General features: G+C 38.4%; 2 protein-coding genes across 2 annotated transcripts; both read right to left on the bottom strand.

Moving 5' to 3' along the window:
* Window positions 1-3,797: 3,797 nt before the first annotated feature.
* On the bottom strand, window positions 3,798-11,834 carry LOC121947592 (SAM pointed domain-containing Ets transcription factor-like). The gene is made up of 6 exons (XM_042492702.1): window positions 11,596-11,834; window positions 6,627-7,062; window positions 4,823-5,020; window positions 4,604-4,651; window positions 4,343-4,480; window positions 3,798-4,156 (listed from the first exon to the last, which is right to left on the bottom strand). Exons 2-6 carry the CDS (start codon window positions 7,048-7,050, stop codon window positions 3,978-3,980), a joined length of 987 nt encoding a protein of 328 aa, XP_042348636.1. The 5' UTR covers window positions 7,051-7,062; window positions 11,596-11,834; the 3' UTR covers window positions 3,798-3,977.
* A 2,761-nt stretch (window positions 11,835-14,595) lies between these two features.
* LOC121946996 (protein ILRUN-like) lies at window positions 14,596-23,621 on the bottom strand. The gene is made up of 5 exons (XM_042491852.1): window positions 23,391-23,621; window positions 20,741-20,895; window positions 20,426-20,623; window positions 18,843-19,168; window positions 14,596-17,103 (listed from the first exon to the last, which is right to left on the bottom strand). Exons 1-5 carry the CDS (start codon window positions 23,552-23,554, stop codon window positions 17,068-17,070), a joined length of 879 nt encoding a protein of 292 aa, XP_042347786.1. The 5' UTR covers window positions 23,555-23,621; the 3' UTR covers window positions 14,596-17,067.
* Between the last annotated feature and the right edge of the window lie 3,420 nt (window positions 23,622-27,041).

The following is a 27,041-nucleotide window of genomic DNA, read 5'->3' as shown; positions in this document are numbered from 1 at the left end:
ACACATTGCTTCTCTGTGTAGCTGTATTTAACGTATAATGCAGCTTATTTAAACTTGCAGTCCACTGCAGTCTGTTCTCTTGTGAAAATGGGAAGATAATATAATCAGTTAAACCCATTCGACAAAGACAAGCTTCTCTAACCTGCATTGTGTATATACAGTGTGATGCCATTTTTGTGTAGCATTTTTAATGCTGTGTGTGGTCAGTCGTCATTCTTACATCTGGAATGCTGTGTAGTGTTAAAAGTACCACAAACAGTATCCTCTAATTTTTTTTCTCGTTTTTTTTGTTTTTCTTTGTGATTTTGGTCCGACCTCTTTTCCAGTGTGTGCAGTGCTATGTGTTTTAAACTGTTTCTGAACTTGCATAGCAGCATGCGCTATGCAAAAAAAAAAAAAATCTCGCATTCCCTGAATCCTGCGGCCTCGTTTAGGGCTACAACTTGATGCAACACTTCAACTACAAAATGCAGAGTTCACTTTTTTCAGCATCACATTCTTCTGGACATTTCATGAAAGGAAGCTTGTTGATGAACTGATTTTATGTTTGTTTTGTTTGACTTTTTTTTTTTTTCTTAGCAATATCATCTCCATGCAATCCAAAGGTAAAAGGATACACAGTTCTCTGCAGAAGCTTTCATTCTTGGTTCAGTAATTCAGGTCTCATTTTAATCCACCACTGCTAACACGAGCGATACATTCCCTCAGAGCAAAGTCGGATCAAGTCTTGAGTTTGCCACTGCAGTATGAAAGGTGGGTTCTGAACAATGCCCGCGCCGGGCACTTTTTCTTCCAGAGTGAGGGGGCCAATGGAGGCTTGTTACTGTGCTTGTGTGAAGATCGAAGCCTCTTCAACAGGACATGAATGTACTAGTGTTTGGGCTTGAGAGAGGGCATGTTGTCAAAACACCGTCATTTTAAGCCCCACTTAGCAAAAAGCACTAGTTATGTGGCCCGTTTCCCTGCTGAGCCAAAGAATGACCCATCAACTCTCTGTTTTCTCTCCATGCAATAATTTACATATCACAGCTTCAGTGAGGATCAACTTGTAGCTGCCTCCCAGTCCACCCAAACTTCATTTGTCTGCAAAACATTGCGCAACGACACAGGGAATACATTTGTCACCAGTACTGCACTGCTTGTAAGATGACTCCTGCACAGTGCACTACATGGTTCCTTTTAAATCTTGCTCTATAGAAATTAAATTGCATTCATCAGACGCTGATTTAGTGAGTTATCTTGCTACGAGTTGCACCGAAATCTCTGATTAGACAGGAGAGATGCTTTTTATAACTTAGTTGTCCTGAAGTTTTCTAAAAATTTCAGCGGACCAACAGCAGTCAGATGTGTTTAGCTCTGTGTCTGGAAAAGGATTTGACAGGTTTGGGTCTCACACATGAGGAGAAACACATCACCAGCTCACAAGTTGTGTCTTAGAGTAAAGCTGTCCAGCATAGCAAAAAGGACTCCTATCATTAAACTGTCCCACATCCTCAATGCGCGTATGCACACACACACACACACACAAACACACACACATACAAACACACGTGCATTAAACACATGATACACAAAACAAACACATAATCCACATTACCAGGTTAATATTTTGGGGGAAAACAGTCTTCATCATCCAGTGTGTATGAGTTGTGTAAATGTTACAGAAACAAAAATGTAAAAAAAAAAAATATTTAAAAAATGCAAGTGATTGACTATTAAGACAAAATGTAGTGTTATACATGTAAATGTGATTCATTAAGATAACAGCAATGGAAAACATATTAAGTAATAGGTACCATATCGTATGAATTTCATTGCAATGGAATTGTCAGTGTATCATAAAAGCGTGACGTTATCCCACGCTGTCAGATTTGTATATGATGATGTAATTTAAAGATTATATTCTATTGTAACTGTACAACTGTGTTGAGTTGAACAACGAGACCTAACCATGTTGAGGCAGTAAAAAGGTGTACATGTAAATGCTTTTTTATGTTGATGATCTCTTCCTTATGCACACAGGGGACAGCAGCTCACGTTGTGGAAACCCTATATTAGCGGTCTAGAAGATGTATGTTCATAGTTAGTGATGTACTTTTATCTCCTAACTGGTGTAGTGCCTGTTCATCTTGATGTAACAAGAAGTTCATTTAAATATGCATAAAGATGATTATGATCACAGATAATAATGACGATAGTGATGAAGAACCCGACTCAAATTTGTTGTGATGGTGTCAATATTGCGATATTGGTTTGAAAGGGGAAACAAGTTTGTTGAAAAAAAGTGAGTGTCCGTGTGTTTTTTCTATGCACATGTGATGTATCACACGATTACTTGTTTCTGTAACCTGTACTCAGTCCCAGTCAGTCAAACACTGACACCTGGTCAGAGGCCTGACAGTGACGCACCGAGGTGCGCTTTAGCTGCGCTAATCCTGTAGTATAAAAAGCACAAAAGTCCAATTGGGGCAACACCCATGTTAAAATACCCAACTACGCAACAGAAATATGATCACATTCTGGTACAAAAAATGGTTTTGGTCACTATAGCTAATTTCAATATTCATGACAACTGTATGGGGGGAGTTTTTTTTTATAATTCGCTCCTTTATATTTTATTAAGGCCCAAAGTTTTGTATATTTAAGGGCGAGGCAGCTTGACAGGGTGGCTGTGAGGCGTCACTCACATCTGTAAAACAGTTGAGGGGACGCCTTGAACTGCAAGGAAAGTCAGTTATGACTCTTTTTTATTATGATTTTTTGATCTATGGAGGTTTAAACCTTTTAAACGTTCCTCGAGCCAAGAAAATCTATTTAAAAATCAGTGATGTCACAATATAAAGTCTATGATCAAGCAGGAACTCGATGCTACGGCCGACAGGAGGAACACTACTGCCTATATTCAGTGGACCACATATTGCAAAAGTATAACCACAAGCATGAAAGAGTTTTTGGCATATGCACCAGGCGAGCGTCTCCGCTGGACTGAATAGGTGCCATCCTGGGGTGCAGTATCTACTGTTATCACACATCTGTGAGCTGGAGGGGTTTGATGTGCAGGGCCGCTGACCTAGCATCAGGGTTTGACGAGTTGGGCGTGGCAATATGTTACTTTTAAAGGAGACAACATTTGTTAATATATCATTTTATTCTGTATCCTTAACATAATCCCAAAGATAGAAGTGTAAAAAGGATTATAAATCAAGGCAGATTTAATAAAATATTCTTACTTTGGCATTGCTCTGCAACTGCTAAATATAAGACACTTGAATGACAAAAAGTGTCATTGTTTAAGAAAAAAAGAGAGAATTTAAAGAACAGTTTAAAATTTTGTAAATTAATGATATTTCCCTTTTCATTAGTTAGATGAGAAGTTTGATCTAACATGTTTTTATGCTAGCTGCAAGTTAGCATAGCTTCGCTCCAAGACTGCAATCGGCTAGCCTAGCTCTTTCTAAAGGTATCGAAAGTCACCCGCCAGCACTTCTAAAGCTCACTACATAAACGAGATACAGAAGTGCTAACATGCCGTTTTTTGACCTTTGGAGAGAGCCAAGCTAGCTGTTTCCAGTCTTCATGCTAATTTAAGATAGCAACAGTATTACAATGGTATCGATCTTCTCATCTAACTGCAAAAAAGTGAATGAAGCGTTAAATCTTTGAAATGTTTCCATAGTTAAAAGAAGAAATGTGTCCTCTTGAGAAACAAAACATCACACCAAAAAATAAAATTACGAGTGCTAACGACAACAAAGAGACATAAAAATTAAAATAATCCAGTGATAAGAATAATGAAGTAGAGCGATATGATGATAGGCAGGAGTGCATAGTTAAATAGGCAGTCTTTACAAATGAAATGAAACATCAAAGTACAATGAACGAATGAGCTTCAGAGTTAATGTTACTTCTACTGTATGACCAGCATATCTTTTGGTTTCTCTTCAGCTCGTTCTCTTCGGATCAGCCGATCCTCTTCATCATACGGGGTTGACGAACTGGTAGACCAGTCTGCGCGATACGTCGGGTTTTCGAATGATGCCTTTCTTGTAGTACTGGCGTATAGAGCGACTCAGTTTGTCATAGTTCATAGCCGGGCGGTTCTTCCTGATGCCCCAGAGCCTGGCCACCAGAGCAGAGTCTTCTATTTTGAAAATCCCTTTGGACAGAACCAAGAAAATGTACATAGTTTGGATTTTGAAATGAATAAGAGCAACTGCATTTTGGAAAATAAAATTGCATCATTTTTTTATGTAACATTATGTCGCCCTAGTTAGCATTTCTAAGTAGTATATATACATTTAATGAATGCTTTTTAACAGTCTTTTATTTATTATCACCTCACCTTTCTCTTTGTTGAGCCAGCGGATGCAGCGGCTGTAGTTATGCGGCTTAAGGAGCAGCTCTCGGAGGAACTGCCACAGGTGGATGGGCTGGCTGGGGTAGTTATGCATCACATCTGACCAGGACTCATCATCAACTGCTAACGTAGGAGAGATTTTCAGAAAACAGATGTGGCTTTACTTTGTTTTACTTCAGTATTTTTATCAGGGAAACCACTGCTTTAGTAAGTTGTATAGAAATCTTGTTATAACCAAGAACTTACCTGATTTGCTGTCCTCTTCTGGGGGGCAGCGCTCCTTCATTGCTGCAGCTAAACAAGCAGAACCAATAATGAAGCAGTTTACACCACACAGAATACCTAAAGGTAAGTCTTTAATTTGCTCTTAGTCACACTGCATTTGCTTCACAATCAGCCTTTTCCTAATTTGCATAACAGTAGAGCTAATGTAGGTTCATTTCCTCGTGGTTCTGTTGTTCTTACCAGATCTCCAGATGTCCAGATGAGCGTACAGCATGTCCCCAAACTGCGAGGAGCGTTGCCTGAAGTCTGCCTCTGTCATGGAGCACAGATCCCTCCCGCTCAGCTCCTGAAACATGGCGCTGACCTGCGGCAGCCGGTACAGGTGCTCGGTCCAGAGGAGCCACTTCTGAACGTGCATGCAGCTCCAGTCCAACGGGTCTAAAGAGGAAAACACAGGGTGACAAAACATGTTAGATTACACAGCTCCACACACGTTTAGACCCTTTTTATTTCACAGTGAAAACATGAAACATCAGTCCAGTAGGTCCATTATTCTGGAATTCAGATTTTGACCTCATACCAGGGACTAAAAATCAAGATATCTCCGCCTCTGTTATGTTTTTTCTAATTTGTCTCGTGTAAATTTCCTACGATAAAGAGAAATGCTAAATCGTTGGAGTAGCTGTCAGAAATCATTTTAGAATGAGTGTCGCAGCCAGTCAGGAAAAAGACGATAGTTTAATGGAAATGAATATGACCAGTTAAGTAAACTGGACTAAAGTTTAAAGGATGTGTGAAGACCAAGAAACTAAACCAGAACACAAACAAATCCTAAAACTGCTGTTTAGAGATTCAACTATAGGACCACATGACTGGTTTTATTTGTCAAAGTCAGTTTACTTTTTCCCACAGAGTACTACTCAGCCCGAGGAAACAGTTTGTACTCATATTTCCACTGTATGTTACGGCTCTACTCAACTCCACTCACTCTATTTTGGTTTTCCATAGGCATTTTGCCATAAACATTGTAAAAGAGACCTCCGTAAAGGAGTGGAAAGTGTAGAATAGCCGCACAGTTAAACTATTTTATTTCCATTTAAGTTAGCAGATTGCTAAATCAGAAGTTAGCCATTCAGCCACTGTAAGTCTAGAGCACGTGCTCTGTGGGCCCATCGATGCAGAAGATTCAGGAAATGTGAAATATTTTTGGCCTCATGTGCCCCTGAGAAACTTAACGGGGCCAATTCAACTCTGTTTCCAGTTCTCTTTATACATATGTGGGTACTATCTGTCGTGAAAAACAAAGTAGAGGGAAGAACCTGGTACCAAAAGTGAGTTAAGTCGGATCAAACTGAACCGTGCAGTGGAAATGATGTAGAAGACTGTTCTTCTGTGGCTTGGTGACTTTACTTGAGTGATGTCAGCTTCAGCTCACAATCGCACATTTTGAACATAAAGCCTGAATTAGAAACTGGGTGTGTAGAGTTTGAAATTTTGCAGCAAAAGGATACCAGTTGCAAATGTGGACTCAAGTCTTCCTTGTGCTTGGCCCATGCTGGGGACAAAAAGTCAAGATATCTCGGCCTCTGCGACTTTAATTTGTTTTCGACCATCTTAAAAAAACTCTCTTTTGCAATAATAATCTAATAATGCAACACTAAATTTCTGGCTAACTCTTTCAAAGTACATGCAAATTCAAATTGGAGCCCCCATGAATGTGTTTCCTACTTTATGTAAGAAGCGCACTGTATAGAAGGCAAATAATTGCACTACCAGTGTATGATTTTAAGCCTGCAGATAAAGACGCAGTTCATAAGAAGTGAAGACGAGCGTCTGCCAACAGAGAAGTTTACACAAGGTGGGCGGGCCTCCAATGCTCACCTGCTGTGTCACTGGGGATGTTGATATGAGAGCAAACAAACAAATGACGGCTTTTGACGGTTTATTTCATTAGACGTCAGTTTCTGCCAACACTTTGTGGAGCAGGTTTGTCTACTCAAATGTCTCTCTTTGATTGTAATAATGTAACTTTAACCTGTCCTACCTGGTGCAATGTTGAGCAGTTTGCAAGCCGTGTCGACATCCTTCAGCACCTCCCCCACCACCATGGTCTGGACCTGCTCCAGGCAGCGCTCCTCCACCTGACCCTCCATCTCAGAGGGGGGGTCATGCAAATGGTTTGGCTTGACCGGGCTCAGCTCTGGTGTCCTGGAGGGAGGAGTGGCGGGAGCCGGGGCCTCTGTCATCCTCAGCACCCATGGGTTCTCCTCTATAGGTGATCTGTCGTAGCAGGGGAGGTAGACCCCCGTCCAGCTGAGCTCAGGCAGACCCAGCAGGCTGCGGGGCGGTTTGATGTCCTCTGCCTGGTCCAGCCAGGCCATCCTGGAGTCAGCATTGGGGTGGCTGATGTAGAGAGGTGAGTGTGCAGTGCAGCCCGTGTGCTCACAGCCTGGACTCCCCATGCTCATGTTTGTTTAACACTAGAAGAAAAAGACAGCACTGTTTTCATAAAACGTCATCGGTGTCATAACAGATTTACACCCTGTCTGACATTTTCAACAGAGTTGCATTGATGCTACCATACCCAGATGCTCAATATTTAAACAGCAGCAATCCTAAAGTAAACCTGACATTTGTTGCATGCTATTTACTCTTCTGGGACTTACTTTGAAATAAGGAATCTGTCATTCTCGCTTTGCAAACTGGAGCAACGGTGACAGTAAATTGACTGAAGCCATTGTTTGCCTTTTAATGTGTTTTAATGTAACTCAAAAAGTCAGTTTTTGATCCATAATCTATCTTAATAATTCAGATACTCACATGAATCTACATGTATTGGAAATATCCAGGTCATATGAGTTCAGCCTTTGTGAAATTCTGACCTTAACATTATTTTCAACACCATTCAGCTATATCAGAAAGCAATCTACTCCACCTTTAAGTACAGATAAAGAAAGAAAAATCAAAGACTGTAAGTCAAAATGAATTTGCTTGTAAGTTTTAATCTAAATGAAAAATACAAATGATTATGGTAAATGAGTTGTTTGGCTACTATCACAATATAACACCCAGTGTATTTTACAAATAGCAGGTCATCCAGATAGCATACAAGTTAATTGCAAATGAAAAGCTTGATAAAATACAGCACAAAGGGTGGGACACACTCAATATGTGGATAAAGGATAAGCAGCTGCAGGTATGAGTAAGAAACAGCTCAGGCAGGGAGTGCCACACACTATCTGATCTGACAAAATAATATGTGTGAATTCAAAGTGTTTTGAATTACTAAAGCAGTAATATATAATGCTTTTATCTTTTTTTTCCGTGTTTGTCCTTTCATCAACTGCAGCTCTCAGCAGAGTAGATATGTGACATAACAAAAGACAAAAATGCATCACAAAAGTGAATGAAATAGGTGTGACAATAAGTACCTGCACCATCAGACACATCATGCTGAATATTATACACAGATACATTTTGGCAAACATTGAGTATGAGGTACTCATGGATGGATAATTGCTTAACAGGCCTTAAGTGGGCCCAAAGTGTAAAGGCCCCCAACCCCTCCAACCCCTGGCCTTCACCTGCAAAATGTCACTCAAATTAACACACTGACAAGGAAGAAATTCAAAATTAGACATAAAATGATTTTTTATAAAAACACTAAAGTAGCTCAACGAGACACAAAATGACCAAAAAGACCATTAAATTACCTCAGAGACACAAATTGACAAAAAAGAACACTAAATGATCAGAAAACAACACTCAGTTACCCGAAAGAGACACAAAATGACTACAGAGAGAAAGAAATCTATAAAAAGGTGCATTGCCTTGCTCCTATGTAAAGGGGGGGAGGGGGGAGGGCATATATGTGCCCAGGGGCCTATTGTGTGATACTCCGCCCCTGGAAGTGCTGACAATTAGATTGATCAGACGACTGGTACTCAGTCTAAAACATTTCCAAAACAAAGGCACACAGTGCGAGTTGGTGTGCTAAGGCAGTTCTCTCTGAACAATATAGAGCTATAAATAACAGATAACTGATAAAGCTGTTTAAGTGTGTTTGCGTGAGAAAATACGAGGTAAAGATGACAGAAATGACATCAGCAGCTGTTATTATTGCCTAGAGCCAACAATTTATTTTTATAATTCACCAGAAAAAGTCATCATCCTTTTTTGTTTGTGCATAGATTACTAAAACAGGATCACCGCAAATTTCACAAAAATAAAAATAGAGGAAAATGTGTAAAAGAGTGAACTTGTGTCTGTGTGAAAAAGGTGTATGGCCTCGCTGCCTGGACACATGTCTCTATTATTATTTCCTCGCCTGCAGGCGTTAGCAGTTTGAATTTTAGCGGCAGTAAAAACTTGCTCTTCTAGATTTTCCTTTTTCTCTGGAACAAATGTCTTTTCTTTCTGTGTGTGTATGTGTGTGTGTGTGTGTGTGTGTGTGTGTGTGTGTGTGTGTGTGTTCAAATGAAAGCAGCACACTCACGAAAACAGGTCTATTATTTGTAGACTTGTATTTGTAGCTGTGTTTTACTCTTCGTCAGATAGCAAACTGATATGAGAGGCAGTTAGTCGATATGAAAAGCTGTGGTCATTCATCGCTGCAATCCACTGTACTTCGGACAAAAGGTGTTTGACTACACACCTTTACCTGCTCTGTGTCTGTTCAGCAGACTGTTCATGTGTGGCTGCATCTGTCTGAGTCTGTGTGTGTTTGTTTGTTACAGGTTGCAGAGTGGCAGTAAGGAGGAGAGCAAGAGTGAACAAGTGATGTAAGTAATATCTCTTAACTACACACTCAATTTAGCTTCAATTCACCTTCATGCAAAACACTGATTCATTCAATCAGAACTTTGTTTTTTTCTTACAAAACATGATTATTTCCTTTTAATCCACTGATAAAAAAGGCTCATTATCAGTAAACAAATGGGGAAAATCAAATACATTAACTGTAGTTGATTATTGTCTGTATTTAATTTATATGTGACGTTTAATCGTCTAGACCTGTGGCTCTCACCCAGGGGTCCTTGGGGGAGTACCCAGGGTCTATTTTATTTAAGTGACTATAAAAGTGAACATAATGGGATAAAGAGTCAAGAGTAATGTTCATTTGGATTCTGTATTCTGATTGGTTTCACATCCTCGATGGTTATCTCCTCAAGTATTATTAATAAAATTCTGGTTTTAGTCATATTTAACAATCTTTTCAGATGAAGGCCCCTGAAGCAAAATCGTATCATATGGGGGACCTAGTGTGTATCAGTTCAAGGGCTATGACAAAAAAATGGTTGAAAGCCACTGGTCTGGATGCCATTATAAGAAAAGTTAATCATTATTACGATTATTATTAGTTGAAGCACTAGAAGAACAGCTGGTGGTAGACGCAGTAGCATTGGTGGCAGTGTAGCTGGTATAATTACTGTAGAGGAAATGATGGGAGCAAAAATCTACTTATTCATTACAGTCATAACAGTCGTAGCACCAACAGTAATGTACATAAGAGTAGGGGAGTAATTATACTAGATGGGCAAAAATATCTTTTTATATACAGCTGCAGTATAATGGAATAATCTTCTAGTGTCTCTGAAACTCACTGAAGCAGAGGAAATTTTGAGCAGGCTTTAAAGAAACAGCTCACAAGAAAACTCAGAATTAGACATGATCTTTTATTTCTTCTTCTTTATTTGATTAAATTGTAACTGCTCCTGTTGGGCTGGTATCTCTCTCTAAACTTGGCATCTCTCTGTCGCAGTAAGCCTGAGGGCTCTGTTGTGTAACTTTATCTTCGACAGTTACAACTATATGATAACTGTCTTCAGGTGAAGCAGTTTTTGTCTAGTTTTTGTCTTGACTTGTCTATTTTCCTGTTTGTCTGTCTGTTTAGGCAGTAGTAGATAGAGGTGGAAAGTAAGTTTTTTAAAAAAGCACAATTTAAAATTAATTCCTCAAGTATTGTACTTTCATTTTATGGTACTAAATATTTTATCAATTTGACAATTGACAATTTAGAGTTACTATAGTAATATTTACTATGTTATGAAATCTTTTAGCAAGTATTTACTATAATGTTTTATAACATAAAATATGCGCCGATATTCAAGATTTCAACATCCCATCTGTAAAAAAAATAGGAAAAAAAAGGCTTCACCTTGAATCGTCACAAGAAGTTACATTTTTTATTTGTGTTTGTGTCTTTTTCACAGTGGACATTTTGATTTGTCGTAGCAGGAAAAGCACAGGTGTCACTGATGATATTAAGGACGGCCTAGTTGTCTCAGGAAGCCATGACAGTGTGACGGTGAGCCAGCCTGCACCACATGAGGACCCAGGAAGCAGCTCAGTGGAATTCAGCCGTCATTAATTTCATTATTTATCATCTGTGCTTTTACTGTTGTCAAGAAATGTTGAAATGTCTGCTGTGAAAAAAAGGCCTGTCATGGTATTTATTTGATTTAATATTTTCTGTGTAGGCACAAATATTTATATTTATAAAATGTATAGCCAAAGCTAAGTAAAAATAATAATAAATAAAAAAGAGACATAAACTATTTACAAACAATAACTCAATGACAAGCACCAGATTTAAAAAGAAAAATGTTTAAAGTGGACCTTAAATAGATCTCACATGATAAGTATGACAGACAAATTGCAGTGTAACCATAAGTATGTACTTTAAAGAATATATCTATGTATTTATTTATTTTTATCCTTATTTCATTTATTTATTATAAATTAATTTTTGATTGTGTTTATTTAATTTTATTTTTTTTCTTATTATTTTTTGGTTATCAAGCACGAAAAAATAATAATAATAAAATGAAAAGCTCTCACTCCCCACAGTGTTGAGGGCCCCTCATAGCTCACCAGAGTATACGAATACTTCATCAACTCCTTATAACAGAAGTGGTCGCAGTGTCAGTAGCAGGTAGTATCATGTAGTAATAATAATAGCAGTAATAGCCTAGTAGTAGTAATACAAGTGGTACTGTGAGCTGCAGTCTTACCTTGTCAGTGTTTGCGGGTTCAGTAGTTTCCAGTGCTGAGGCCTCCTCTCGCTCCTGAACTGCTCCTCTGCTTTTAGTGTAAGTTTGGGCTGAAGTCAGAGTCCTGTGGAGGCTGTATCTGTTTGCCCTCAGGTGAGGATGTGCTCTATATAGTTTTTGTCTCCTGTCCAGCGCTCACAGCTGGATCTCTTCTGTCCACTCCAACTACGGAGACACCCTGTTAGACTGCTGGTCCAAGCAGTGAGAGTTTGACTTATTTGGGACACGGTGCCTTTGTGACATATCAATTCTGAAGGAAAGGGTGTGTCTCAGTGAGGGAGGTTGCTCCAAGTGCCTAACTAATAATGACTTGGGGCAGTATTGCAGTATTCGTATGGAGGGTTCCTTTAGTAAACAAAGCCAGAGAGTTTTAACAGCCTGGGGAGAAGCTGAAGAAGACTTTATATGAGCGTTTTGAGTATGGCAGTTTTTTGGGATAATATTGAAACTTTGTGAGCCTAAAACATTTGAAGCTAAATATATCTAATCTGATCAGATTAGTGTGTCAAAGTTCACAGTTCTGTGTGAGAGGTGTGGGACAATTTATGACTATTTTGGGATAAATCCACAGCTCAGGCCTCAGCAGAAATGTAGACCTGAGGAGCTTTGATACTCAGAAAAGGGGAATTTGCACTTTATGAAGTCTTACACTCGACTAAAACTCTCTGTTTAGTTATTCCACTGTCAGAGGATTAGCACACTGTTTTCATATAATCGACGCTTTCCATTTTGCAGAGAGATAAAAGTGAATTTCTGTGGTGATAAAACTGTCCCAAACCTCTTTACTCATCAGTCACCACTGGGCCTTTTGGGGGCTTCATCTGTAGAACGGAGAGGATCAGATGGAGAGTGATATACAGAGGCTAACTTTTGTCATAACGTGTCAGAATTAACTGAAAGACAGAAGAAAAGACGATCCAGTATCTCACTTTTTATGTGTATTTATAAAGGCTTTATCTGAGCTTGACTCCTAAAACACCAGAAAGGCTGACTATATAAGGACACATGAGATCCAGAGCATAACATCCATAACATATCACCAAATCATCCCCAGGACAGTCATGGTGGGAGCTGCTTTGAAAGGTCGAAAGCTATTAGCGGAAAAGTTGAAAAACTGGTACACAGAGCGAGTACAAGAAAGAGAAAGCGCGAGTGAGCAAATGTTTGCTTAAACTAAACAGTAGTGTTTGTGCGCTGGTGTTGAAATATTCTAAAGAGCTGCTGCATGCGTAACCACCCTCACAGATCATCTTTAAAGGGAAAGTTCAACCCAAAATCAAAAACACATATTATTCCTTTTAACTTTAGTGCTATTTATCTGGATTGTTTAGGTGTGAGTTGCCAAGTGTTATCGGCTGGAGAGATGTCTGACTTCTGACTGTATACAGCACATCCTCACCTGAGGACCTTGACTTCAGCCCAAACTTACACCAAAAACAGAGGAGACAGACGAGGCCTCGGCACTGGCCGGGAGAAAGCAGACATCTCTGTGGCCGATATCTCCAACATTCTGCAACTCACCAAAACAGTCTAGACGGGTAGATATCACTACAGGTAAGAGGAATAATATGTGCTTTTGATCTGGGGTTGAACTTTTGTGAGGGTGGCTGAGTGTGCAGCAGTAGAGTCGCAGAATAACGCTTTAGCAACCTACTCACAACTTCTTCAAGTTTGGGTTGATGAACTCCTTCAACTCACTGAAGCTTTTTCGTCAACCTCTGCAAATGTCAAGAGAGAGTTTCTCCCTCAGGCAGTTTGGTTCTGCTGCTGGACAGAGCTGTTGCAGAGACAAAAGAGCCCTTATAGATGGAGATGCATTTTAAAGGAGCTGCATGCTGCTTTTGACCAGTAAACCTTCAGGCTAACCTGTAATCTGACACATCTACTGGCCATGATCTGTCTCTTAACTGCAGCTCGTGTTTTCTTCAAGTAACCCCTCAATTAAGAGACGGTCCTCGTCACTCTCATCATTTTGAAAGTATTTTGAGTACTCACTGACATCAGGTACCAGTACACTTGTATTGTGTGCTGTTGCTTATTTTAGGTTTAGTTGCACACGGTGTCTGTTTGTCTGTTGGGGTTTTACTGTTTGGTAGAAAGCTGCTGAATGTAGGAATCTGGCTCGGCCGTTTGAAGAAAAACAATGAGCAAGCGCAGGTTACATTTTTCGATAATGGTTTTAATAAATTAATTGTTTGGTGTTTTTTTTATCTTAATGTAAACTTTTTTTTGTCCTTGAACTAATTTAAATCAGCACTTAAAACATACACAGTTTGCTTGTTTTTGCGTGACATAACTGTCTTTTTAAAGAAAAAAACAACAAATTTAGTTATTTTAATGCAAAGTATCAGTAACGATGTAATCAGTTTTCCTGTTTGCAAATAGAGATAAATAATAATAAGTAAAGAAAAAGTAATAAAGTAATAATGAGTAAATCATAAACAGGTTTAAAAAGTATGAAAAATAAAATATTTAAAAAGTATAAATAATACAGCATACACAAAATATAAAGTCACATAAGACGATAATAACCATGAGACAATAAAATAGACAACAAATGTCTTTTAATGTTTTTTTTCTTCTGGAGGAAGAACCCTCCTCCCCTACTATATCTATTTATTGCCTTTTAAATGCAATTTTACAATTTTCTTTATGCCAGTTTTATGTATTTCTATGCTCCTGTAAAGCACTTTGAATTGCCTTTAAATCCCTGTAAATCCATGAAAGCCTGACCAGGCCCCTGTTAATTACAGTTTCCCTAGTAAAGTAAATACTTAAAATGCTCACAGCAGAGTATAAGAACATTTGGTTAAACTGCTGCAAGTCAGTGACCATAAAATCACTGACGGCGTGGGGGAAAAAAAAGAAAAGCTGGTGTCCACATGTGTATAAAATTTTAACTTCAGATTGACTCTATTGATATTTTCAGTCCTGGAAAACAAAAAAACAGAGCACCAAGACTTCAGTTTTCAGTGATAATTTAATCATACAAACATTCATCAGACATACAGGGAAAAAAAAGCTTTCATCTGTTTGCACTTCCTCACTCTCATAAATGTGCTGTTGTATGAGTCTAATGCCAACTGATTCATTCTGCGATCTGGCCAGTGGGAACCTCAGAGAGACATTACACTGAGAACTAAACACACATGATGAATTAACAGCAGATACCTCTGACTGCGGAGAGAAACATTAACAATTTGCACAGGTAATTCACAGAGATTCACGTGACACGCTGTAGTTATTGGCTGGTGTTGTCATGTTGAAGCTCAGTAACCCTGGGGCTTACAGTTAGTGCCTCAGTTACAAGGCTGTTTACCTGACAAGGTGGTCTCAACACACTGGCTGCGGATGACGAGATAAAATCACAGAGTCGATAAACCCTTTAGGACTTAACTGTACTTGGTGGTGGAGAAAAGTATGCACAGGCCTCGCCGTGGAGGAGGCTGCAGTACTCAGTGCATAGATCAGCCAGTTAGTGCAAGTAAAGAAGACAGCATGAGTCAGTGTAACTTTACTGGTACAGTTAATGAGAAATGATCGAATCTAAATTCTCAAATGTGTTTAAAAAGTTCATCGATGATTAGAAAGAACATTTGTAGACTTGACTGTGGCATAATGTACGCATTATTGTAATGGAAATATTAAGAACATAAACTACACTAATAAAACTGTCAGATCAATGCAAATATTCAATCTTGAATCTTTGGGTGAATTAATATGTTTGTCCTCTTCTACATTCATCAAATACATTCAACTTAATATGACAAAAAGCCCAAAACAGCTTCTAAATGAAAATTCAGAGCACGTTGACAAAGAACATTTATGTTTTCATGATGTGAAATTGTGTTTTTACTTCATATGGCTTGAATTCAAAGTCTTGCATTAATCCTGTTATCTTGTTTAACTTTGATAAAAGCATGTAAAACTAGACTAAATCTTAGCTTAAGACAATAATCGGGGAAATCTATAATACTGCATTATTACTAATAATGAATATTCTGCTAATATTCTATATTTCTATAGATGTGTGTATACAAAAGTGCCAGCAATGAGACTGTATTTCATGTGTGGGAAGAAACCTTCAGAGGGAATAATATTATATAACTGTTGGCTCTAAATTCTTTACAAAAACATGTTCCTGTACAATGATGAGGACTAAACTGGAACAAATCATAGGAGCTATACTGTCAAAAATAGTTCTGTTTCTCAGTGTTTGTTAGAGTAATGGCTGACTCCCTCCAGTGGACAAAAGTCACATTACATTTAAAATTGCAGGTGTTATGACAGCATAGAAATTATTGCCCATAATGCACAAGTAATCTTGAATAAGCTTCAGTTTGTTGTTTTTTTCTGAAAAAATTGGTTGTTCCCCTTCTCTTTAAAGTGTAAATTAAAGGTATACCTTGCAGGATTTTCTTAAAAAAAAAAAAAAAAAGTATACCAAAGTAATCCTTCTCAGCCACACTTGTGTGGTGACTTCCCCTTTTACCTGTGTTTTTTAAATATATTATGTATTTACTAAGATTAATATTGTACAATGTTTGTTTTAAGTCTTTGTCGGGTCTCTCTTAAAAATGAGATCCCAATCTCAATGGGACTTTCCGGATTTAATAAAGCTTAATTTTTTATTTTTATTTTTCATCTTAATTTTCTGTATTTGGGACATTTACAGCACATGTACCTGCCACAGCACTCAGGTGAGGTTGGAGCTTTGTAAAAGGTAGCGACCAGGTGCCAAACAGTAAGCAGCACACATCCAAGAGGTACGGGGCCAAAAAAATAATGCCAATATAGCGAGGCAATATGCCAAATGAGAGTAATTCTAGGGTTGGCTTACTTTTATGTTAGCTGGTGAGTGCGTTTAAAAACAGTGACCGACAATCCTGCACAGCATACCTTCAAAAATTAAGATAAAACTTAATACTGACATCCAGTGATCTGTTCAGAGATGCCCGTATTATTAGATTTAGCCACAGGGATCAATCCCATCAATATACCAAGAGTCAGAGCAGAAACCGGAGAATCAGTTGGCAAAATAAATGGCTTTTCCTCCAAAGTCTCTCTTTCAGGTTGCACAATGCACACACGTATATGCACACAGTTTCACAAATACACACTCCTGTCATTGTTTCATTTGCACTCTGACAACTAAAAAAAAAAAGTCTGGAAAAAAGTTATCACTCAAAAGACTCATAGCACTCATTTTTAACTTAGCATTCACACGTGCATACAGTGGGTTGTGGGATGTTGGTTGAGCTGCACGTTGGGAGCGTTGGCCTCTGGTTTTGTCAAAGTGTAGCTGGACTTTGCATAAAAGTGTTTTTGAATCTCCACACTCTCAGCCAGCTACTGATAAAGCCTCTTCTTTCTCTTATTGGTGTGACAGACTCTAGAGGTTTAGTGCTGCTTCACTGTGACAAGTCCCATGATTTAAGAGTGCCCAAAAGGATAGGGCTCCTGTATACCCTGCAGAGAAGAGAAATCGTTAAAGACAAAGACTTTAGAGTGCAGTGTGGAATAAGTTCGGAAAGCTAAATTACAGCTCAGTTTTTCACAACAGCGGTTGTTTCTATTTTGCACAGTTTGTCCCTGCCTCGACTTCCCCCAGGGCCCCGTGCATTTTTGAGTAATTTTCCAGATCTGCCATTCTCCACCTGTCCACCAGATGCCCTCAGACTTCCAAATCGTTGCCACCTGCCTCTCATTATCTCATCAGTCTGTCAGTATATGTAATCAGCTCACTGTTCCCTTTGCCAGTTTGTTATGTTGTGATTTTCTGTTACAGCCCTCTGCGCCTGTTTAGCTGCCACCTGTGTTTGACCTGCTGCTGGCCTCACCACGCTGGATGCGTTCCCTTGTTCGGACCTCCTTCTCATGCCTGACTGTAAGCCTGTTCACTGGAACACTGCTTTAATCCAGACCTGTTCTACCTCACTGTCTGAATGAGGGTGCTTAAACTCATTGCCTTAATGTACAGACATCTATGACAGCACTAATGCTGATGGTCTCAACTGTATTTATACATTTTTAGGTGTTTTTTAGGCCACATTGGCAGGTTTGACTTGTGACCAAACACCTGCAAAGTTAATAAAAGTCCCATGAGCCTGCTGTTTTTGTTTTTGTTTAGTTTAGTTTAGTTTAGTTTAGTTAACTGGAAAACTGAAGTTGTAAAAATTGCCCACAAAAACATCAACAATTTAGCATCTTGCTCGAATCACCGCTGTGTCCAGTTACATCTTCAAAAACCTCAAGTGTGGCTTTAGACTCTTAGGCCTGAACTTACAACCTGCACAAAGCGATGTACATCGCAATGCAACTGTCACTGCTAGTTTCCAAATGATGCAGTTGTCATTTTCACAGCCAGTGCTGATGTTGTGTAAGTAGCACATGAACTCGCACTGGGGCTGTGGGTCTTAAGATGAGGTGTGGTCAGGTGCATTGTTGGTCATGTTGCTACTGTGAGACAGCAGAAAGCAAGTGTGCCATTGACCAACACAAACCTGGTCTAAAGCCATAATGGCACAGTATTTTACTGATATTTAAAGGATGCATTATTCAGATAGCAAGATGCACCTACATAGGTGAATTTACATTGCTTGTGCGTTCTGTTTTAGATACAGGGATGCATGGATGGGTTGAAGGCCAGTGAAATAATGCATCATTAATTCTCCAAAATAGCAGACAGCAGAGTAAAGCTGCAGTCCAAATCCCCATTGAGAGAGATGTTGTGCACATTTACACTCAAGAGACAGTGTAACTTCATTGATTATTTCAGAAACTAAGTTTAATTATGTTCATCTGTCAAGTTTATAACTTCTGTTTTTTTAGTTTTACAGTTTAAGATGCTCTTACTCCATTACACTTGGCAGAACACAGCTCACTTGTCTAATTTACCGAATTCGCCATGCAAATAGCAGAGTGGCAGCTGCAGGCGCAGCTGGCTTTTAAAGGGAATGGGAGATGACCCTCTGATTGGTTCAATTCATTTTACACTGATAACACACCTCTGATGAATAATGGGACTTACACGTTTGCCCCTTGTGCCTTACTTTGTGCCCAGATTATGCAACATTTAACTTGCAAAAGTGGAGTTGGACACGTCCTAAATGCATTTATGGCATGCACTTTAGACCATGCACTTTAGATTATTTGTCTTGTTTGCCGAAAACTGCTCTGCACTAAATCTGCCCTCTCATATGTCTTACCTGGTTATAAGAGACTACTGAAAGATTGCTTTGTAGACTGTTTGCTACTATATCCACAGAGTTGTGTGAAAGTCCGTTCTGATCTTGCTGCAGCTGGTTGGGGTTTCCCTCCCAATGTTCCTCTGCGACCCGATGACTGCTGGCATCTTGGAGGCTGTTGTTGTTGCTGTTGGGGCACTTGCTCTTCTCTGGTGAGGCGAAGGGGTTGTAGTCTCCCTCCAGGGTGCGGTGCGGCTGGGTGTTGAACTCTGCCTGGAAGGAGGAAAGCTGCTGTGTGACGCCAAGGAGGCCTCCAACCTCCACACTCAGGATCACCCAAATGACATCTGTCAAAATAAAGACACAGTATGTCAAAATATACAAAGCCACTAACACTGTTCTGTGCTCCAACTTGTGCTTATGTGTAAGGTTAAAATGACCAAAAAGATTATATTAACCAGTCTGAAAATGCAAATTATCCTTTTGAAACATTAAGGTTGTGTAAATTAAATCTGGACCACACACCCACCATATCCTCCAAGATTTAAAGTGCTCCAGGTCTGCTATTCTTTTCTCCACCAGGCAACTGATTGTGTTAAGAATTATCGTTATGAACACCTAAATGAAATATTAAGCCCGAGTATTATTTTAATGGAGTATCCCTCGGCTGCTTAATTTGTAAGTAGGGAAGTCTTGAAGGACTTCCTATAGAGATCCATCACACATGCTGAATTTGCAGGAGGACATAAATCAATTAAATGAATGACTCTTAATTTAATATGTGTGTGTTGAAACAGAATGGCTATTCAATCTTTAAATAGTTTTCACTGAAGGAGACACATACCAGACATCTAGCACTTTATCTTAAGTAACAACTATTGCATCCTGTTGCTCACTACGATACCTTGCTGTTTATCTGCATATCAGCAACTCAGTTCAAAAATGATTTGATTATTAAACTGCTGATTATTCTTGTACTCTGTAATAATGTAATAAAAGCGCAACGTGACACCTTCAATAGCTCACTCTGTCTGTCCATAAGTCCAAAATCCCAAAAAATATTGTTTACAATGATGCAAAAAAAAAGCAAATCCTCATATTTGAGAAGTTGCAAATGTTTTGAATTTTTGCTGAAAAAATGACTAAATAGATTAATTATCGAAACAGTTGCTATTTTCTGTCTATTCTTGAGTATAAGTATCAGCATATGTATCAGTGGTGTAATGAGCTTGCTTAAGGTTTTACTGTTGGTATGTGTCTTGTTCTGTATGTTTTTAACTTACTGGCATGATTTCTTTTTCTTGTCTGCTTTGGGTGTTTTGAAAGACACATATTAAATAAAATTTATTATACTTTTATTATTATTATTAGCTGATGAGGGGGGTGTACTACTAGGGAGATGGGTAGGTTATCAAGGCATTAGTGTGTATACTTTCCTATATACTCTAGTGCCTTTTTGGCTTATAGGTGGGTAGATTGTAACCAGCCAGAATAAGGTCTGGATATGCCTCGTATATCTGTGTATACCCTCCACTACACCACTGATATGTATTGAAAAGCAACAATTCCTGTTTTGTTTGCAGTGTGACGTTTGCTGTCCTCACCTCCATAGTAAAGTCCGGTGGCTGTGCACATTCTCCACTGGCCCTGGTACATGCCAGGAGACGCAGGGCTCTGCATCTGCACGCTAACATCAGCCATTTCCTGAGGGTCTAAAGACCGCACCATCACCATGTTTACATGACCAAACTGATCTCCTCCGACGTACTTCAGACAAACCCCAGGAGGCCATGACTCTGCACCTGGAAGACACACAGAAAATACGCTGAACTCCGCATAACATGTAAGTGTTATTAGTTTAGTTATTACAAGATGTGTTGAAAGCTTTGTGATCTATTTAATTATTCCAGCAGACTTACCTGTGTTCTGTACTCTCCAGGTCTTTGTGAAAGGTGTGTCCGGAGGAACTGATTCGCCCTCACCGATCGTCACATCCTTCACGAAGGACATGCATGGTGCACTGATGTTGGGACTCTCAAAGTCATAGTAGGCTCCGATGGCTGCTTGTAAATTCCTGGGACAACAGAAGACAGAAATCCAGGTGATCTATACAGATTTATATTTGTTATATTTTGTGACGATTCACCAGCTGTTTGCGCAGCTATAAATAAACATAGACCAAATATGGGGCTTAAGTACTGTCCCCTTTCCTAGCTGGCCTTTGTACCACCAACATGCTAACATTTTCATCAAAAAAGAAATCAGATTTTAGAGCATTTAAGGACTAGTGTGTAGGATTTAGTGGCACTTAGCAGTGAGGTTACAGAAATGTGGCAAGCATGTAGGAGAACTTTGGTGGCAGATGGGAAAAAATGAATGGTCCTATCTAGAGCCAGTGTTTGATTTTACTGTTCTGTGATACCGTAAAAACATAATGGCAGACTTCATGGAAGAGGACACGCTCTGTATGTAGATATAAACAGCTCATTTATTCATGACTAATACAACGTCTCTTAATATCAAGCAATTTTAAACTAATGAAAACAGTTATGTATACACCATTTCTGCCAATAGATGGTTCTAAATCCTACATACTGGACGTTTAAATATCATCATATCTAGAGTCGCAACCTGGTTATTTTCATTATTATTGACCTGCTGATACATTTTTAATGAATTAATTTGGTCTATAAATGTAAGAAACAGTGTAAAAAAAAAGTCAGCTACAACTTCCTCAAGCCAAAGGAGACACACACACATACAATTTACAGACAGGAGACAAACAGCATCAGTTGTGTCAGCCATAAACATATCCCATAAGTCTTAGAAGGTTGTAATTGTGCAATGCAAACAAAATATTCATAAAATGAATATGAAAACTACAGGAACAAATTTTAATACACTGATTTTTTTTTTTTAAAAAAAGAAGGAAATTTCTCTCTTATTTTAGAAACAGAATTGCTTCTTTTGTTTGTATTTGTTAAGAACTACAATATTAAATTTTACTTTTAATAAGAAGCTGTTTTTGATCAATATGCTGCTAAGAGAACAAACAGTCAAAGCTCCATCGTAGTACAAAGTAAAAAATAAATAAAAAGATTTTGAAAAAGCTTATGTTAGTTTAAATAAATACATGAATAAAATCATTTCATAAAAAAACTCACAAATTTCTCTGGGATTTCTACTTTTTTGCTGTATGAAAAACATATCATAACTTGACACCGCTATACCATATTGAACCAAACTGTGAATTTTGTGAACCTTAGTAATAATAAGCATAATAAGCACTTGTTAGTCCAATTATAGAAGTATCTTGCTACTAAAACCCTGTGGTGTAAACCTGTATCCCTCACAAAAACACATTTATTCTACAAAAGAGAGGCTTGTTTGTACTTCAGTGATTAACTGGTAATAACACCACTTTGTTGCATTTTTGTGGCTGCTTCTTATGCATATAATGTGGCAAACAACTGAGATATCTGCAGACTCTGAGAGACTGCGAATGGGTGCTTCCCGTGACACGCTGGTCATCCATAAACCAGCAGTTTTTATTTTTAGAAAGCCCGTTGCAGAGCAGCTATTACACGGCATCACGTGTTACTACTACAGCCTACACTGCCCGTGGATTCTGTTATCTGCCACGGACCTGCATTGGCTTAATCCTGCATATGCGCAGAAAGATTAATTTAAGGGGGAAGCCTTCAATATGACCTTTATGTTCCTGACACATTCCTTCACGGTTTCATTTTCTAAATATGTCACCGGAAGACGTAATTTAAAGCCATACACCCCGTCAAATATGCAATGTTGGAGAAGTATTCTCAGTGCATGTAAAAATATATATTAATACATTTTGTACTGGCACAGTGAGGTAAATAGTCACCAGGCTTGCACAACCACAGTGAGCTCTGACACGGTCGGAAGGTTACGTAATTAACTGAAGCCATGAAGCAGTGACAGACATAACGTCAATGTTTTAACTTGGCTGACGATAACGTAAAAGTGACGGGTGTCTAATACAGTACAGTACTAAAACAATAGGCAGTTTACATAAACTAATAATAAACTTTTACTTAACACGTCAATTAAATGACTCGCCACGTAACGTTAGCTTTGCATGAAAGTGGTGACCAGCCGACAACTCCGGTCAGCAGCCTTAAGAATCACAAAAAAACATTAACAAACACGATGTTAATGTATTTTCATTCATATAACACTCCCGCTTCGATGCGATTTCATGTCAACTACGGTTTATTCATCTTCATAGGCATTTTATTACAGCAATGGCTAAGCTACCTTACGCTGTGTCCCTGACAGGCAATCAAAAGTCGGAGACACGGTGACTCAGCTAACGCTAGTTACGTTACTACAACGTCGTTAGCTGTCATTGTACCCACGTTTTACATACCTAACGTAAACGCTATCCCTGTCACAATTAAGGATAACACCTCCGTGGTTTCTTTCCCTTTTTTAACCGATAAAATATATTCTGAACAACGAGAACCGCTAGCTAATGTACAGTAACTGTTATCTAACGGCACAGCAGGCCGGACGGGTCCTCGAGCTCACCAGTTGGTCATGTCCAGAAAGAAGGCGCATCCGGCGGGGTTTAACTGAAACCCGAGCAGCCTCTGAAATTCCGATATAAGGATGTCTTTGTCTGTTGTGCCCATGCAGCTGAATTTCTGCATGAGCTCCTGGTCCAGGTCCAGGTCCAGGTCCATGCCCTCCATCGCGGATTTGCCCGGACAGAGACTGGGGCTTCGCTCCTAATTTAGTCCGAGGCCTCGACTTGTCATAACAAACTCAACAACAGGGCCGAGTGCGCATGTCACATGATTCTGTTTTGTTCCTCAACAGCCTCTGAGCCACAGGCCTGCAGGAGAGAAGAAAACACTGAGCTCTGCTTGAAATATATATTTATATATTCCCCTAGGTGCAGGCTATATTATCAGTGGTGTAGTAGTCAATGTAGTAAACCCTAAACAAAAAAAGGAAAGAAAAGAAAACAAAAAAACACCCCAAAACCCCAATTATTAGAAAGAAATCTTAATGGTTGATACAACAATGATGATAATATAATAATAATGGTATACACCTGTACTTTTATATACTGTTGGACTAATTTATAACAAAACATAATTTACAAACTTATATTGTTGTTGTTGTTGTTGTTGTTGTTGTTGTTGTTGTTGTTGTTGTTGTTATTTTACTTCATTTGTAAAGTAACTAGTAACTAAGTCAATCAATATATGCAGTGAGGGAAAAAGTACAATACTTCCCTCTGAAATGTTATGAAATAAAAGTATAAAGTGGCATAAAAAGAAAATACTCAAGGAAAGTATAAGTACCACAGATTTGTTCTTTAGTCCAGTACTTGAATAAACACACTTGGTTGCATTTCACCATATGAAACTAGATCAAAGCATTTCACTGCACAGAGATGAAAGAGATGAAACAGTTTTCTTATCAGAAAATTACCTTTGTAGAAGTTAAATTCACCGATTAGAATATTGGGCCTACCTGAGTATAAGTCTTAAAGCAGGGCTATTCAACAGCAGCAGCAGCCCCATGCATGTTTCCAAGATTTTAGGACATTTCTAGGACTTTGGGATGTGTCCAGAATTAAAAAGAGATTTCTGTGATTTTAGGACATCTCTAATTTTGGACATTTCTAGGAATTTTGGACATTTCGAGGATTTTAGGATGCTTTGTAGGATTTTAGGACATTTCTAAGATTACAGGACATTTATAGGAATTTCAGACATTTATAGGATTTTTAGGACATTAGGGCTTTTGATAGGACCTCTGTTGGGGGGTGGTGCAGGGGATCCTCCACTGGCACTTTTTTGATAAACAACTCCATTTAGATGCTGTTTTATATACTCTGATACTTACTAAAAGTACAAAATCCCCACTTGAATCACTCAATTTTTATTGTGAATTAGAGTGTGTGTGTGTGTGGGGGGGGGGGGGGGGGGGGGGGGGGGGGGGCATATTTTAAATATTAATGTAATATGATTATTTTTTTAAATATTACTTTTTTTTTTTTACAATGTAAAGACTTTAAAGAACAAGTCCCCTCTTACCTTCCTTCCATTTTTGTAGTAAGTATCTAAACTTCCTGGGGATATGTAGTGGAGTGGAGGTATACATTTTACTCAGAAAATGTAGTGTAGAGTAAAAGTTGACAGAAACATTAAAAACTCAAGTAAAGTACAGATATTCTGTGAAAAGTACTAGAGCAAAAATATTTATTACTTTTATACATAACACAACTGATAATTATGGGTAATAATGTGTAATTAAATGTAAGACTAAACCGAAACAAAATAACACATCAATAATATCAAATAATATATCAACATTATCATTATTAATTGTGAAAATTACCATAAAAAGATTGGGAAATTTCTGCCATTAGCCCCTAGCAAATTAAATGTTGTTTTTAGCAATGTTGTATTTCTACAGTGTAAAATGAGCAGAGTTGTATGTGTTTTCTACTGTAGATGGCCAGATAAACCTGTTTGGGGGCCCGGAGGCAAAATTCCTCTTGGGCCCCTGTTTTCTTCCAAGTTCCCATCAAACACGGTGATGTGCTTAATGGGAAGGTGGCAGTTCCACTACAGTTGTACAGAGACCCAGTAAAAACAACCAGTACTCTTAAGCCCCTTTCCCAATGGGCAAAAAACCCTCACTAACACTGACTAACATCTGGCTTTTGTATTTAATGTAAAGGTTACTATGGGCACTCCCAGGTCAAATGTCACAGGTATTTATTGGCTCCAGCTCTGATCAGCAGTGATGGTAATACAACACCCCCGTGGACGAGCTAATTTTAGCTCCTTTGTTGGTGCTACACAATGACAGGCTGCCAGAAAATACCGTCTGTCTCAGTTCAAGCAGCACTCCAACATTGTTAAAAATTTAGTTGGCACAGAGTTTGAGAGAGAGAGAGAGAGACTAAAAAAGTAAGTGAAATAAAAAAAGATGTAACCTCTCTAACATTTTCACCTGCCTTGTTTGTCGTCTGTGATGTTGAAGAAGAAAACAGAAAGGTGTAGGCTACTTTTATGAGCCGTGTATATGGCTCTGGCCTACTTGCAATGGGAAATAATAATAATAATAATGATAATGACTTTATTCATATAACATCCTCAAAAACAGAGTTCACAAAGTAACCAAAGCAGAAATGGGATATATAGACAGCAATACAACAACAGAAAGCCAAAAATAGCACCTAAACTAACAGAGGAAACAGACAGAGGAAAATGCACCCTAAGTATTAAAAGTAAAAGTACCCAATGTAGTAAACCCTAAACAAAAAAAGGAAAGAAAACAAAACAAAAAAACACTCCAAAACCCCAATTATTAGAAAAAAATCTTAATTGTTGATAATAATAACAATGATGATAATATAATAATAATGGTTTACACCTGTACTTTTATATACTGTCAGACTAATTTATAACAAAACATAATTTACAAACTTATATTGTTGTTGTTGTTGTTGTTGTTGTTGTTGTTGTTATTTTACTTCATTTGTAAAGTAACTAGTAACTAAGTCAATCAATATATGCAGTGAAGGAAAAAGTACAATACTTCCCTCTGAAATGTTGTGAAATAAAAGTATAAAGTGGCATAAAAAGAAAATACTCAAGGAAAGTATAAGTACCACAGATTTGTTCTTTAGTCCAGTACTTGAATAAACACACTTGGTTGCATTTCACCATATGAAACTAGATCAAAGCATTTCACTGCACAGAGATGAAAGAGATGAAAGCTTGGAACTTGAAACATAGAATATATTATCTACAGTACACCCAGAGTACCTGATTTATTTGAGTTATTAACGCACAACCATCTCTGCACTGCCACAAATGCACAGCATGTTTATTTACATATTAATTTGACAGGGACAAATGCACGAAACATTGCATCCTAAGAAATATAAGGTAGATGCTATGCATACAGGTTTCTAGCCAAGGCTAATTTGCAACCCCCGTCCCTGGTTAGGCTTCCAAAATTTAAACAGACATAGTGGAGTACTGAGTTGAAAATACTACAACCATTATGTAAACATGTATTTTTATTTTGACTGTAATTAACCCTCTATGGTACGCCTTATGATGCCAGTTGTTAAAAAATGTTTGTAATATTTTTTTGTCACAAAATACAAGTAGTAAACCTAATTCAAAGAAATTAGCAAATAATTAAATA

Source organism: Plectropomus leopardus, chromosome 8, assembly GCF_008729295.1.
Source record: "Plectropomus leopardus isolate mb chromosome 8, YSFRI_Pleo_2.0, whole genome shotgun sequence".
In the NCBI taxonomy this organism is placed as follows: Eukaryota; Metazoa; Chordata; class Actinopteri; order Perciformes; family Serranidae; genus Plectropomus; species Plectropomus leopardus.
Note: the sequence above shows the minus strand (reverse complement) of the source record. Positions and strands in the feature narration are given on the sequence as shown.

Excerpts from the sequence above, each read along its gene's own strand:
- LOC121947592 (XM_042492702.1), bottom strand. The coding sequence starts at position 7,050 with ATGAGCATGGGGAGTCCAGGCTGTGAGCACACGGGCTGCACTGCACAC. Across the intron at positions 4,481-4,603 it reads AGAAGAGGACAGCAAATCAG|CAGTTGATGATGAGTCCTGG; the intron begins GTAAGTTCTTGG and ends CTCCTACGTTAG. Across the intron at positions 4,157-4,342 it reads CTGGCTCAACAAAGAGAAAG|GGATTTTCAAAATAGAAGAC; the intron begins GTGAGGTGATAA and ends TTCTGTCCAAAG.
- LOC121946996 (XM_042491852.1), bottom strand. The coding sequence starts at position 23,554 with ATGGAGGGCATGGACCTGGACCTGGACCTGGACCAGGAGCTCATGCAG. Across the intron at positions 19,169-20,425 it reads CACCGGACTTTACTATGGAG|ATGTCATTTGGGTGATCCTG; the intron begins GTGAGGACAGCA and ends TTATTTTGACAG. Across the intron at positions 17,104-18,842 it reads CAGTAGTCTCTTATAACCAG|GGTATACAGGAGCCCTATCC; the intron begins GTAAGACATATG and ends TCTTCTCTGCAG.